Below are 16,835 nucleotides of genomic sequence, written 5' to 3' on the forward strand. Positions count from 1 at the left end.
CAGAAGAGTTGACGTAGCAGGTCCAACTGCTTGTTCTTTAAAAGATCAGCTTATAAGACCAGCCCTTCAGTGAAGCCTGGAAACTTAAATTTTGGTGGGATTCCTTCCATCCCCAGAATAAGACAGGCCCACTGCGCCTAAGCTGTTCTCTGAAGAGCATGGTCTACACTCAATACCTGCTTTCCCTCTGGAATCCTGGTACACGCTGGGCAGAGGACGCCCATGTGAACAATCTCCAGTGAGAACCCTAGGCACTGACTCTCTAATGAGATCCCTGGTTAGCCACAGTTCACACATTTGTCACAACTCTGCTGGGGGCACTGACTGAGCATGTCCTGTGTGTCTAAGTGAGAGAGGACCCTCTCAAGCTTATGCCGAGTTCCCCGCAGACTGCACCTCAGGCATCCTTTACCTTTGCTCATTGTGCTTGGTATACTTTTGCTGAAGTAATTGCAGCGGTGAGTATGACTACATATCACAGGTGGCAAACACAGGCCTGCAGGCCGAATCCAGCCCTCCACCTCGTTTTATCCCGCCCAGCACCTTGTTTCTACCCAGCAGCAGCGCTGAGCTCCTTGCCCCTGGTTAAGGAGTAGTTACACTTATACAGTCCTAAAATTACATTTGGCCCTTTGAAGGCAAATGTGAAGCTGATATGGCCCCTGGTGAAAATGAGTTTGATACCCCTGCTACATATACTGAGTCCTGTCAGTCTTCTTAGCAGATTACTAAATATGGTGGTCTTAGAGACCTCCTATATATCATGCATAGTCAGAAAAGTAAGTTTTGTTTTCCTAATTGCTTTGAAATAGGAAATATGTATTCACACAAATCAATACTGACTCGTGGCTATAAATTTTGTGGTTACTAGATAAAATCATTTAAATTTGTATTATTATTTAATTCTTGAGTTTTTATTTCAGTTTTTAAAACCAATTTCTGTGTAATAATCAGTGAAATTATCCACACTGATCTATTTATATGAAGACTACTAAAACAATTCTTAAATCATTTAAATTGAAAAGGATTATGTTTATAATTGGTATTTTATCACTGAATTAAAGGGCTCAATTCTTATGCTTTATTAATAAAGGTAGCATTTAATGAATTCCCATCATTCACCTTCCCCCCTCTTTAAAAATATATGGGCTCTTACCTGGAAACGCTCCTGCTTCAATAACCCCCTCTTTGGTACTGTCAAAGCCATGAGATGTAATCTGGGTTTCTGAGAGACCAAGTCCAGCTGGTAACGAACGCTTCAAATCCTTAGCAACATTTGAATAAAAGAGAAAATCTTTGTAAAACAAACCTCACACCACATTAACAGGTCAAGATAAGTATGTCTTTTTAATCACATCTTAAACTACTTTTTGCTCTACATGTAGTATTTCCTCATGCCCTCACAGCATTCTATAATGATGTACAATGGCAGCAAACTTAGCAAGATTTGCTATTAAGAGATACGGTATATATCAAATACAAAATACTTTCATTATTCTAGAACAAAGCAGCAGGTAAATATTAAAATTCAATTTTCAAATTTCTAATCTATTGATATATCAGGAAAATCATTCTAAAGAACAGAATTAAGATGACCAAAAAGCCGTATCTAATATTAAAAAATTGACAGTTGTGTAACATAATAATGAGCCTGGCTAATGATCAGTATAAACAAAGCATCCACTTGCAATATTAATTTCCCTTCTATTTCAAGGTTAGCTCAGTAAACAGGGCTTCTCTGACTTCAATCAGAATGAGATAATTCAAAGGCTCTTTAAATTTACGTCAAGTGAATTAGCTTACAATTGGACCTTAACCTGATAAATACAATAGTCAACACTCTGCCTTAGAGAGACACAGAGAGCACACACACGTCTGCACCAGTAAACACAGATTTTCAATTAAAAGTCCTTTCTTTTGCTTGGGTATGAGGAATTATCTAATTTTCATAATCAGAGTCTTCTTACCTTTTAGTGCACCATGAACTTGTGATTATTGTGGAAAACCAACAGGATCTACAATAATGACAAGTTTGTGATGCACTAAAAGGTAAATGTCTTTAAAATCCTTTCCTAATACTCTATCCCACGACACATAGTGTAGTTATAACTTGAAAACTCAGAACACTGTGAGTATTCTAATTTGCAAATTTAAAGCTTAACGGATATATAGTCTCTCATAGAGACTCGCACGTGTTTAGAGGGCTTTTCTTGAGAAGCTCATTAATTTTGCGCGGGCAATTACTTGATTGGTGTGGTGGACCCTAAATAACTAATGAGATCAATTCTCATCTTAGGTGATTTATCGAACAGTATCTGACACAGGTGACATTCTCTCCCGGGCACACTTGCAACCCCAGTGCAGGGCGCTCCGGCTCTTCCTCCGCAGACGCATCTGATAGGCCCTACCGTCTCCACCGCAGATCCCTCACCTCCCCACCCTCCAAATCCAGCAGTGCCCCAGGGTTCAGTCAGAGGGCTTGTTCTCCTAGACTCATGTTTTGGGTGATCCTATTGTTTGTTTCTTCTGACTTTGTGTTTTACCTGGGTCTCCCTTTTAACTAATATGTCTAATCACATACCTGTCATTTCCACTTGGATTTCACAGAAGCATCTCAAACTTTATGTCCCAAACTGACTGATTATATACTAAACCCACACCACTCCCAAAAGAGAAAAAACTCCCCAAACAAATAACCTTTAGCTTTTATTCCTTTCAGTTAATGGCATCTCTATTACCAAAATATTAGTCAAAAATCTTAGGACTTATTTTTGACTCTTCTTCTCACATACCCACATCCAAACCACAATCAGATGCTATTAGATCTGGACCAAACCAATTCTCTCCACCCCCACTGCTACCAGCCTGCTTCACCCGGATAATTCCAAGAGACTCCCAACTGGTCTTCCCACTTCTGTCCAGGACACGAGCCTCTAACTCCGCACAGAGCAGTTACCAAAGTCGACACCAAAGTTAGCCTCTACACCAAACTCCAATGGCCCCAACCTCGCGTGACGTAAAACCCAGACGATTAGGTGTTCTCTAAAGATTACATAATTTGACTGCACCTCCTCCTAGCCTCTCAGGCTTGCAGCCGCACTGTTTCTTCAAAATGAATAAACCTAACTCTATTTCGGGGCCTTTGTACTTACTGTGTTTTCTCCCTGGAATGCTCTTCTACCAGAAACCCACAGGACTGTTCCCTGGGCCACAGAGGCTTCCCCTCACCAACGTGTGAGACAGCAGCTCCCACAGCTCCCACGGCATCCACACTGGCGCCCCCTGCTTTGCTTGCCCGGTTCATTGTTCTCATGCAGTTACCACCAAGTAACATAGTATGCACAGATCCATTTATTTTTGTCTCCCCTCTCTACATTGTAAGCTTCATGAGAGCAGGAAGGTCGCCTATTTTGTTTATTGCTATGTATTTAACACCTTTTAGTAGTGCCTGAGATATAGTAGCTGCTCAATAAATATTTGTTGAATAAATGAATTTGTTGAGTGAACTAAGGACATATGCCTCAACACCATTAGATTGAGAAGCTGCTATAGCAATAGTTTATTTTGAAATTTAATGAGTATTTGCTTAATTTTACTATATGCTAGACTTTCTGGGAAAAGAAAAAAAAAGACACAGGCCTCACCTGACTGGAAAGACAAGATATACAAACATTAACATAAAAATTGCCATTAGTACCAAAACAAAGACCACAACCATCAGAGGAGTTCGAAACAGGGACTAAGTCTGCGAGAACCAAGCAGGAAAGATGAAAGTACGGCTTGAGCTCCGAAACCACGACGTGTTCACAGAGGGAACCAACATTCACTGAGCACTGGCCACTGCTCTAGACACTAGGGATCCAGCAGAGAGGAGGAAACAAGGTCTGCCCCGTCAGACTCCCGTGGAGGGAGGAGACTGACCGTAAACAAATCAATGATAATAATACAGTCGGTGATTAAAGTGCTGGAAATGAGTAGTAAGTACTTATTATAAGGTGTTTTTTTAAGGCGGGATAGTAGAGCTATACAGTGACGGGCAAAGGGTGCTACTTCAGGTAGGGTACTCTGGGAAGGTCTCTGAGGAGGTAAAATGTGGGCAGGATCCTGAACAAAGTGAGGGAGTGAACCACGTGCCTTCCTAGGGAAAGAACAGGGACTTAAAAGGTAACAGTGACGGTCTACTTCTTAACTGAATGGTAGCCAAGTGATATTCACTGTAAATTCACTTCACTGAAATATAACTCACATGTCGTAAAATTCGTTTACAGAGTTGTATCACCACCACCACCGACTTTAGGACATTTTCATCACCCCAGAAACTCTGCAGCCATTAGAAGCCACCTCCTGTTCCTACCTTTCTCCAGCCTCTGAGAACGTTAATCACCTACTTTCTCTTTCCATGGGCTTCTTTACTCTGGACAGTCATATAATGGAAATCATACAATATAAGTCTTGCAGCATCCTGGGTTCAAGGTTTATTCAGATTGCAGCATATGTCAGTAGTTCATTTCTTTTTATGGCTCAATGATATTCCATTGTATGGATATAGCACATTTTGTTTGTCCATTCATCAGCTGATGGGTCATCACTTGGATTGCTTCCACATTTTGACTATTATGAATAATGTTGCTATGAACATTAGGTGTACATGTTTGTGGCTGCGTTGTACGGTAATTCTAAGTTTACCTTTTGAGGAACTGTTTTCCAAAATGGCTACACCATTCTACACACACTATTTTACAAGCAATGCATGAGGGTTCTAATGTCCCTGTATCCTCACCAACACTTCCTATCTTTTTTATTACAGCCATCCTATAAAGTAGTATCTGAATGCAGTGTTGATTTGCATTTCCGTGAAGACTAATGATGCTCCCACATCTTATTGGCCATTTGTATATCTTCCTGGGAGAAATGTCTATTCAAATCTCTGGCTTTAGTTTTGGTTGGGTCATTGTCATTTGACTATTGAGTTGTAAGGAACAAATACTCTATCATACACATGATTTGTTAATATTTTTTCTGTGGGCTGCCTTTTCACTTTCTTCTTCATGGTAGTCTTAGAAGCACAAAAGTTTTATGAGTTGATAACATCCAATTTATCTACTTTTTGTTGTTGTTTGTACTTTCGGTGTCATATGCAAGAAACTCAAGTGTCTAATCCAAGGTCGTTAAGATTCACATTTATGTTTCTCTTCTAAGAGTTTTATAAATTTAGTGCTTAACATTTAAATCTTCAATCCATTTTGAGTTAAAATTTTTAAAGATTTTATTTTATTTATTTTTAGACAGAGGGGAAGGGAGGAAGAAAGAGAGGGAGGGAAACCTCAATATGTGGTTGCCTCTCACACGCCCCCCAAGTGGGGAGCTGGCCTGCAACCTACTAGGCAAGTGCCCTGACTGGGAATCGAACCGGCAACCCTCTGGTTTGCAGGCTGGTGCTCATTCCACTAAGATCCACTAGGCCACACCATTCAGGGCTTGAGTTAATTTTTGAGTATGGTGTGAGGTCTGGGTCCATCTTCATTCTGGGCATGCGGGTATCAAGTTGTCGCAGCACCACTGTCAAAGACTATACTTTCCATACTGAAAATTATCTCAGCACCCTTGTTAGAGCTCAGCTGAACATAAATGGAAGGGTCTATTTCTGGCCTCTCAATTTTGTTCCATTGATCTAGATGTCTTCCTTATGCCAGTACCACACTGTTTTGATTATTATAGCTTTGTAGAAGATTCAAAATTAAAGTAGTGCATCCTATAACTTGGTTTTTTATTCTGGATCCACTGCATCTACACATAATCAGTTTGTCAATGTCTACAAAAAAGCCAACTGGGATTTTAATAGAGATTCTGCTGAATCTGACCAATTTGGGAAACACTGCCACCTTAACAAATTAAGTCTTCTGATTCACGAACATGAGATGTAGTCTTTCTATTTATTTAGATTTTCTTTAACTTGTTTTGATAATGTGCTATAGTCTTCAGTTCTAAAGTTTTGCACATTTTCCTGAGTATATTCTTATTTTTGATGCTACTGTAAATATAATTGTTTTCTTTATTTTATTTTTAGATTATTTATTCCTAGTATATAAGAATAAAATTGAGTTTTGCTATTACTCTTATATCCCACAACTTTGCTGAACTTACTAGTTCTAAATACACTCAAACAACATATAAACATATAAATGGCACATATGTCAAAGACAGCTATGTTTACTATATTCTTGAGACTCACTTGAGAGAACAATACTCGTTTGAATCATCTGTCCTGTCACAAAAATGTGTACATTTCCAGAAAAGATATACAGTAGCAGCAGTAGTTGGAAAGAAGGAAACTAGTAATAGGTTAAACAGTAAATACAATGGTTATCTCTGACTACCTAAGATTTCAAAAAGTTACAGGGACACCTTCCATCTTGCCTGACCTCCAGAAAAAACAACTTCCAGTTGTCTGAGGAGGATACTACATCTTACCCAGTGGTTTTCCAGGGGTCCTTTATTCAACAAGCAAAAGTCCTTCCAGAAAAACACCCATGTTCTTTACGTAGAGCAGGTATAAAATTTGAAAAGCACCATGGCCTCCCTATGCCTAAACTGTTAGAAACAGAAGGAGTTTAACCAAAAGTGGCACAAATGGGTCCATTCATATCCTGAACTGAATTACCATTCTGACAGTGGTCTGGCAGCCAAGTGAAGCACAAAATGACATGTGCAACAGGAGAGGAATGTATGCCTGTAGATAACAGTATTTCACAAACCTGTTGGCTATTTTCTCATTAAATACATATTCTCTAAGTAATAAAATTAAGCCTCATAGTTCACAAAAAGTTAAAATGTGCCTTTATATATTAACCCTTAATTTTTTTTTTGAAGCATGTTAGTGATAAGGCTGTGCCTAGCTCAGTAACATTTTAAATATCTATTCCTGCATTCATTCCTATAGTTTCCGGAATACATTTGAGAGACAAAGAGTCCATTTATAACCAATAACATAAAACCCCTTATTTGAATTTTTATGTCACAGACATTCAACTCAAAATTTAAGGCTTTGTAAAGCTGTGTTTAACTGTACAGTAAAATGGAATAAGCCTGAAATTAACTTTTTATTCCAGCTACGAGGGTGGTGCCACAGTATTTAACAGTTTAAAAAAATAAATTTTCAAATAATTAAGCTAAAACAAAATATAATACTTTTGGTAAGAGTTTCATGTATATTTTAAGTCCTTTTCTAAGGATATAAAATAACATTCTTTAGTAACAGCTTCCATAAAGCTGTGAGAGGTGCTCATTTTCAACCAAAATAACTTGCCTCTATTTTGCATATCTTAACTGAGGTTAAGAACAAAAGTGAGGTTAAGAAAAATGTAAGTTTAGAATTTATGATATAGCAGAGTAATCTACTTTTGGACTAAGGTTAGTGCAAGACCAACACATAAAGAACACAAAATGTTTGGCAAATTTGCTTTAAAATACACAACCTTAAAAAGATGTACAACACTACAATAGATAAGCAGAACTAGAGATTTCTGAAGTTAATCCTCCCCTTTCGCTTAGGGTGAGGAGAAATCGTGAATGAAAGAGGTTCTGAAAACACAAAGACACCACCAACGACCGGTAAGGTTCTCCAAGGATTGTATAAATCACCGAACTCTCTTATCCCTTCGCTTCTGTCCATCTGTCCCCCTTGTCTTGAGTCTCCTCACTCCTGAAATTCATTCTTCAAATTGCAGGCAGGGACAACTTCCTCCAATGCAAATTGGACTGAGACACTCCCATTCTTGTCATTTAGTGGCCACTCTCCACTGCCTTTTAGGTGAAGTCCAAAGTCCTCCACATGGTTTTAAGGTGTTGAAGGATCTGGTCCCTACTTATCTCTCTAGCCTCATTTTCTCACACATTTGCCCCCACATTTTCTACTTCAATAATAGTGAATTTCCAACTTCTTGGTGTCATATCTCTTCAGGGCTTTTAGAGCTGCCTCTGATGGGAATATTCTTCACCCTTCTTTGTCTTGCGAGCTCCTCCTTCAGATTCAGCTTGGATAGGAATTCCTCCAGTGGTCCTTCCACATACTCCTCCTACCAGTTCTCACAACATGCTATGCTTGGCCTAGCATACCACTTCTCACATGGTATTAAAATTAATTTGTCTCTACCCTCTCTCCCTGCTGGCTGTAAGTTTGCTAAGACCAGGGTGCTTATCAATCTTGTTCCCCTTTAGTACTGCTAGCATCTACTGGATTAATACTAATATTTCATTTACTAAGAAATTTTCTCAATTTAAACATCAGCTCTCATTCTTCAAAATGGATAAAACATTCCAAAGCATATAATATAATCATTAAAGAAACAAATTGAGAACTTTATGTTAAATGTTCTATGCATTTTGATAATTTAAATTTTCCCTTTGTTGCTTAATGTTTGGCTGCCTACAAAGAGCATCTGCCAGAAGCAACGCTTTTATTCACACCGACCTCCCCATCCCCAACTCCACGGTAAATGTATTGCAACCTCCTTACTCTGCTCACAGTGGCTTCCCTGCCTCCTCTCCACAATTATCTTGAGTCAAAGCTGATTATTCCTCAACACTCTATTTACCAAGTGGGTAGAAGGCAGGGTCAGCATTTTCTCAGCCCTCCACCAGTACTTCTAAACCACCAGTTCTCAGACTTTAATTTGGGTAAGAAAAACCTGGGAAACCTATTAAAAATGCAGATTCTTCTTAGCTGCTTGTTGTGATTCTCATGAAGTTGGAGCGTGGAGCCCAGGAGTCAGAATTTCAAATAAGTCAGTCCGGTGATTCTGATGCAGGTAGTTCTTTGTTCACATTTTGAGGAACTCTAGTCAAAGAGAACTGCTTTCCTACCAACCCCCCCCACGCCCCCCATCTTACTGGGGGCAAACACCCCCCAGCCCCCACGTCCTTGGCGACCACCCTATCTTACTGCCCTCCTCACCACTCTAACATGGCCACCCAGGCAATCCCAGACATTTATCCAGGGCTCGGGCACCTCCGGGTCTCCTGCTCCACCCCCATCTCTAACCATCACCCTGGGTGTTCGCAGCCTTTTGTATGTCACTGGGCACACTTTCAGGCAGTGATTATATGTTCAGTTTGCAATTCCTTCCAGACTGATATAAGGTGTCCAAGCTGACTTTTCATAGCTCACTAAAAACACAGTCCACTAATGGCATGGTATATAGTTTGTCGCTCTACTTTTTAATACAAATTATGAAATATTTAAAGTGAAATAAAATCTATCCAACAAGCCTGCCTACCTACTTTGATGCAGAATGACTGGTTGTAGTAATAACAATTAGTAAAGGTGTATGATTTTTTCCCCCTAAAAACCAAAAGATGGTAGTCTGATTCAGTTTTGGTAACTTGTAGTTGAATAAAGAGCCAAAAATAGTTGAGGGCAGATAAAAGATGTATTAGACTAATGTAGTACAACCCAGCCTGCACTTCAGTCTCGGATTGCATTAACCTCTTCGTCTCCTACGCCTCTCACTTTTCACGACCCGTTCTACTTAGGTGACTGAACTCCCATGGCGGCTCCGGCCTTGTCATCAGTCAGGGAGCAGCACTTCTGGAGTCTTAAGTCTAATAACTCCCCTTTGATCACAGTCTCATCCTGTATCTGTTATGCCACGTGATCAAGACGGTAAATCTCCTGAATCAACTATTTTCTTCATTTTATCAACAACCCCCCATACTCAATCATATTTCTCTCTCTTCCAGTCCCCACCCATTCACTTAACAAACATTTAACGAGAACTTGCAGCTTCCCTATCTTTTGGAGTTTTCCTGCCTAACCTCTTGGCCTCGCCCTGCCCCCGCACCACCTAAATCTAGACTCCAAGTGGTACTCACGTCTGGTAAAAATGAAGTCATGTACCAATTTTCACCGAGGTGGTGCTGAATTCATTCAAAGATTATCACTGTAGAAATATTTGTATATATCTACATTTTAAAAAGTCCTCCTAGAGATTAAAAAACTTATTCATACTAGTGTTTGTTCATAAATAGCACAATCTATAGATTGTAATTAAAATAAATAAGGCTTTAGCCTCTCAATAAAAATGATAGTTTTTCACAATGTTTTTAGATTTTATTTACTTTTTTACTTAGAGAGATGGGAAAGGAGGGAGAAAGAGAGGCAGAGAAACATCCATCAGTTGCCTCTCCCATGCCCCCTACCAGGGAGCAAACCTGCAACCAAGGCATGTGCCCTGACCAAGAATCAAACCTGCGACTTTTTGGTTCATAGGCTGGCACTCAGTCCACTGAGCCACACCAGCCAGGACACAAATTGCACATTTCTAATCTAACATTTGGACATCAGTATAACAACAAATTATAAATAATACGTAGGTTACAAGTCGAAGAGTAATTTGTATTATTTAGACATTAACTTTACTAATCTTTAAAAATATGAACTACTTTTTATTTAGAAGCAAAAATATTTTTGCTGCAAACAAACTACAATAATACTAAGGTAATTATCCTCTCCTCTCTACATATAGCTGTTGCCGTTCATCTTAATAAAAAGCAATAAACTTCAAAACATTAACCTATGTAACACTACTGCCAGGGGATCACAGTGATAAGTTCTCCCATTAAAATCTCTATATGAAATGTGAAGAGTCTAACCAGAGCCTCTCCTAGGGCAGACTAAGAAGGAAAATCAAATGAGAAAGGAAACATCTGCAATTAGACACAAAGCATTTATAATTTCACTGCCTGTGTCACAGCGACACCAACTGGTCAGCAAAGTTATGACAACTTAATAAGCTACCATCTTCACTTTACACGTTATATTTTTTAAAGTGCATTATATAGTATGCATTAAATAAATGGCATTAAATAACTTCAAACAAACAGTTATAAAAGGAAGTTATATATAAGTAAATATCTCAGGAAACTAGGTATCATCCAGTTTGACATGAGATCTTTCCTAGTCTATAAAATAGTCTAATGCTAAGAAATACATTTTAACACTTTCATGAACTTTTATCTATATTAAAATAGAAATATGGACTTGAGATTAAATTCAATTTTCCTTTTATTGCTCAGAAAATAATGGACAGTGCAAAATTTAGGTAAATAGAGGGTGTATAAAAGTAGGTTTTTAGTTGTGTGTACGCAAAATGGAGTTTGGTCTTGTATTATTATTAATTAATTATTGTATTATTTTCCACACAAACTGCTGTAAACCTACATTTTCCCCATCCTTTATGTGTGCCTAATAGTGAGTGTAAAACAGATCTTGAGTGTAATTTATTCGTAACAGTCAAAAGATTCTTCTGAAATACTATTTTTTACTCATGGTGAAAGGGCTCCCACAGCCAGTTTTCATTCCAATTTTATTTTAATTAAAGCATATTAAATATGTAAGAAACTTTCATCATACACATGTTTCCTAAGAGCAGATGCAAATGGAAAAGTTTTATGATGTTAAGTTTCATTAGGAAAGTGAAGTGGGGTGTGCTAGTTTATATCTTCTAAGGAGCCTTTCCCACTGGTGAAGTTCACATCCACTTAGGGAAGAGACGACATCTTTTTAACTTCTCTACCTCTCAACAAAGTGAAATAACTATGCAGGACAATCTCCAAAAAGAGAATTTGACATTCACCAAAGAGTAAACTTATGAAGTTAACCAGCTTTGACTGCACAAGAACTCATACAAATATAATATATTGTGACGCACTTCACTCTAGTAAGATTCTCTATTCTAAAGTTAAAATTTGAAAGGACCAAAAAACCCAACTTTTTCAGTGCTGCCCAAAATGCTACCCAAAAGGTAGAGGAATTAAGTACCAGGTACCAAGGCTAATGGCTAATAATTTGGTCCACTCTTAATTATAATAGTAAGAAAGAAAGATAGTGTAGTTTTAGTGCTAGGATTGACAAATGACCAAGAAATAAGTCCAAAAGCCCCCTGTGGAGAATAGAGTCTTTTCAATAGACCATGAATTATCAATGAGATATTTATACAATAAAAAGAAACCCTTAATTCCCATATCACACCATACACAAATTTTAATTCAAGATAAATCACAGCTCTAAGCACAAGAAGCAAAACAATAAAATTTTTAGAAGAAAACAGTATCTTCATCATTCCAGGACAGGCAAAGATATCCTAAAAAGGTCACAGAAATCGCTAAAAGGAAACACTGATAAACTGGACTTCATCACAATTTATAACTTTTGTTTATCAAAAGATACCAGTAAGAGTGCAAAAGTAAGTTACAGACTGGAAGAAAATATCTGTAACACACACATCCAAACAAATAATGTATACCTGGAATATAAAATGAACTAGAAAAGTCACACACACCCAATAGAAAAATGGCCCGACTACTTGAAAAGGCCCTTCATATAAGATAATATCCAAATGGTCAATATGAATATGAAAATATGCTCAACATCATTAATCATCAGTGAGCCATTAAGATGTATATCAAAACCACAATGCGATACCCTTATGCTTTTATCAGAATGGCTAAAACTAAAGGTATAACATTACCTTTTAATGGCAAGGATGTGGAAAATTAGAACTCTACTAGAATCGTCAACTGGTTCAACAACTTTGGAAAACTAGTTGGCATTATCTACCAAACCCAAACATCATGTACCCATGACCTGGCAATTGCAAGTTTAGGTATATAGTCAACAGAAATATGCGACTCTATGTACCAAAAGACCTGTACAAGAATGGACACAGCAATTCTGTTCATAATAGCAACAGACTGGAACCAACAGACAGTGCCAGTGTATCCATTAACTGAAGAATGGATATACAAATTGTGGTATAGTAACACAATGGGAAATTACATTACAATGAAAATGAATTAAATACTGCCACAGACAATATGGATAAAGTTCCCAGACATTATAGTGAGTGAAAGCCAGTCAGAGAAGAGTATACACTATATGATTCCATCTACATGCAGTGCAGACGCAGTCAGAAGCAATCTATAAGAATAGAGCTGAAACAGTTGTGATTACCCTGGAAAGAAAGGAGGTGTCTCGCCTACAAAAGGGCAAGACAGAGCTAGTTTAGGTCCTGCAGTCTACATCTTGATTGTGGGTGGTGGTTCCATGAGCTGTACACTTAACATTTGTGCTTTTTAGTATGTATAAGCTAAAGCTCAAAAACACAGACAAAAAACCCCCAGCAGCTACAAGAAAAAGAAGAGGTTTAAGAAGGGAAGGGAATATCCGAAATAATGCAGTATTTTATATGCATTACATTTTTCTTAAATGAAGATCTTTAGCTTTCATTACACTATTATATCAACTTCCTAATGGCAGGTATTTTTATTCTGTTATATCATATCTGATACATAATATATAATAAGTATTTGCAGCATAAATTTGCAAAAGGAAGTGTTACCAAAAATAAGACAAAGCAATTATTCTCTAAAATCGTGGTATAATTATTTGAATTAATAGAAGTTTATAAAGAAATATGTAGAGTCTAATGATAGTAACTTGAGTTTTCCAATTATGCAGGTGTGTCTTAGTGTTTCAAATACCAGAAAGACTTACACCTGAAATGAAAATTTCCTTCCTGTGCTCAAAATTTAAGGGTCTGTTTCTTCTCTGAAAGTCACTCCATACTGGACAATATGTGCTTAGAAACCAAGTTAAAGCACTTGCAATTAAGGAAACCTCAAGCCTGAAGAGACACATTCGTTCCCTCCAAAGGACTGCTGAAGCAAAAGTAAGTAAAATTGATCAAAATGATCTAGCTAAAACAGTGGTTCTCAATCAGAGGTGAGTCTTTCCCCTCCCCTGGGAACACCTGGCAGTGTCTGGAGACATTTTTTGCTTGTCACAACTGGAGGGTACTACTGGTATCTAATAGAAAGAGCCAGGGATGCTACTAACCATCCTACACTCACATCAAGGAATTTATCCACAACAAGGAATTTATCTGGTCCAAAACATCAATAGTGCTGAGACTGGGAAATTTAACCTTCTGTTAAATTAAAATAATTTATTTGTAAACATATAAAGTAAAGAGAGCCCCATTTACTTACTTATTCTCACCCAAGGACGTGGTTATTGATTTTAGGTTAGAGGAGAAGGGAGGAAGTGGGAAAGAAACACCGATGTGACACAGAGAAACATCGGTTGGTGGCCCCTCTCATGCTGCCGGGGACTGAAACTGCAACCTAGGCCTGTGTCCTGACCAGGAATCAAACCTGCGACCTCCGGGTTTATGGTACAACACTCCCAAACAACTCAAAATTAAGTAGCTTTATAAAGTTATAAGCCGAAATTGTCAGACACACTCTTGTTCTGGTCATACAACAGAATCACTGACAGCAACTTCGAAGTCTCAGTGCTTCCCGACCTGGCACTGAATCTCGGCAAATCACTGAGATGACCCACCTAGTCACCCCATGGGATACATTAGATTACTGGCATTTTGGCCAGTCTAAGAAAGTATTCCCACAATAAACTCGATTCCCTTGGTCTCAACACTTAAGGGCTTATTGTGATTCTTTGTATCAAGAGAAATAAAAGAAGTTTTACCCTGTTAAAGCCATGTTCGTGAGAGTCATCAACTTCCCCATTACTAGTCACTGGGATCTCTGCCGCTGAACTTTTGGGAGAATCTTGAGCCATGGTAGACTCCTAAAAAAGAGGGAAAAAAAGTTATAAATAACACCAAATCATAAAAGGCGAAATTCAAAAGACTACATTCATGTCTGTGGTACCTCAAAAGCCACCAATATAGCATTTAAAAAAATAATTATAACCCATCTAATACTTGGTATTAATATAATAAAAATGCATCTGGCTTAGAAACAGCCTTAGCTGTTATCCTGCTCTCCATCTATGAGTCTGTCTCTATTTTACTAGATAGTTCAGTTCATTAGATTCCACATATGTGTGAAACGCTGTATCTTTTAAAACAGCAAAAGAAAATCACCTCTTTTTGGTTTGCCAAGTCAGGCTTTAGCCAAATATGATACCTATCTTAATTTTTGGCTGCCCAGCCACAACCCCCTTCCAATCCTGGGGAAAGCCTCTGCAAGATGTGGCTGGGGAAAGGCAGAGCTAGTAGCTTATTACATAGAAGTTCAAAATATCAGATCATCAAACAACTTTCTCAATAGCTATAACATGGCTAGTAAACTACTCACAGTCTGACCCCTCCCTACTTCTCCAGCTGCTTCCCCTAATTCTCTCTAAAATGATCAGTTAGGCAACCAAATGTCTGTTATCTTCATCTTCACTCAATGCACAGTAACTCTTCCCCTGCCAACTCATCTCCTAGTCCACAGCCTTTTCTCTAACTCCCAAGACTCTGACACTACTTATGTTTTTCAAATCCTGAAAGTATACCTCGACACAATATTTTAAAAAGCTCTACACTTGACAGCCAGCATTTACAGGTGAACACCCCGTGGAAAATAAAGAGATGTAACATTAACAAAATTTGATCCAAACACTAAAAAGCCATCTTAACAACATAAGAGGGGGCATAGGGAAATCTTAATGGTAAAACTCAATTTCTAAAATACTTATAAGACGGAAAGGATGTAAAAGAATGTTGTTAGCATTAATACCAAGATCTTAGCATTAATTAGACTTCTGAAATTGTACAAAGCATTATATCTTCTAAAACACATTTAATGTTTTTTTAACCACTCAGGACAAGCAAAAATAAAGTGATATAATAATAAGCTTAAAGTTTATCCAATTGTTTAACTCTGCCATTTTAAAGTGTTATTTGATAATTTACTAAAAAATACAGTAAAATATTTCCAATTCTGTTTATTGGCAGCATATATTCAATGGATATTTTGTTCTACTTATCAAAGAGCAGTTATACTTTCTTCTAATTTACAAGACTATAATCTTAATTTCAGTCAATTTTAGACAAAAGTGCAGTGAAGAAAGTAAACAGTGGTAAAGAAGGAGAGAAGTCAAAAATATTCAGCTCTAATCGTTGTAATCATGGCTTTCGACAATGAAGGTTGCAGTGCAAAGTGGACTAATTACGCATGGCAATTGAGGCTGTATTTTGTTCCAATACATAAAAGTACAAATGCCTTGTGTCAGATGGAATTGTTTAGATTTTTCTTTGCCTACAAAAAGAGAAAGCAATTCTATTGAACTCAGAATTCAAACAGTCTTTGAAATTTCCTTCTGTATTAGTAAAATATGACCTTCTTTAAAAATGGTTAAGGTATTTATTACAAAGTATTAATTCAACACGGTTCAAAAGTGTAAGGGGAACAAGCCTACTGCATGGAATCTGAGCTCTAACCAAGGTATCAGAAGACATGAATTTAACAACCAGCCTTTGCCCCTTTATATAACTTTATAGAAGTCACTTTACTTCCCTAAATGAGGAAAGTTTCAATTTCCCCATCGGAAATTTTATAAATTTCTTATTTATAAGATAAGATCATTAACCTCATCTATATATTCTATAGCTATTACAAGAATCGGACATGTAACTGCTCGGCAAACTAAAAATGCTACGTGATGATGCTGTAATTACAGCACATTAATCTCAGCTCAGGACCAACAGGACAAAACTGGACAAAACTGGAGCAGCTCACTCCGCGCTGCCGTTCACAGTGCGGCTACTCTTCCTTGCTGTCACCCCTGGTGCCCTAACTACACTCTTCCAGTACACGCCAATATTAAGGCAGAGTTGAAATACAGTTACAAATGCTATCATTTATAGCCTTGTTCTTTTTTTTGTTGTTGATCTATCTAAGCAATTTTATGTTTTAAAAGGAAGATAACTCTACTGTATTATTATAAAGGAATGATGGAGCAAATGTGGTAAATTCCAGATAATTAT

General features: G+C 37.8%; 1 protein-coding gene across 12 annotated transcripts in view; it reads right to left on the minus strand.

Moving 5' to 3' along the window:
* Nucleotides 1-16,835, minus strand: part of ARFIP1 (ARF interacting protein 1) — an 83,466-nt gene that overhangs the window by 48,816 nt on the left and 17,815 nt on the right. For 11 of the 12 annotated variants that reach the window (XM_037058383.1, XM_037058379.1, XM_037058387.1 and 8 more), the window contains 2 exons: nucleotides 14,546-14,647; nucleotides 1,157-1,265 (listed from right to left, as the gene is read on the minus strand). In XM_037058383.1, coding sequence (XP_036914278.1) covers nucleotides 1,157-1,265; nucleotides 14,546-14,638 — 202 coding nt within the window. In that variant the 5' untranslated portion in view covers nucleotides 14,639-14,647. Of the gene's footprint in view, nucleotides 1-1,156; nucleotides 1,266-14,545; nucleotides 14,648-16,835 lie in introns of those variants that run through there. The other variant, XM_037058388.1, reaches the window with a different exon arrangement.

Source organism: Sturnira hondurensis, unplaced genomic scaffold (genome assembly GCF_014824575.4).
Source record: "Sturnira hondurensis isolate 20B ecotype Veracruz unplaced genomic scaffold, ASM1482457v3 Scaffold0010128, whole genome shotgun sequence".
NCBI lineage: Eukaryota > Metazoa > Chordata > Mammalia > Chiroptera > Phyllostomidae > Sturnira > Sturnira hondurensis.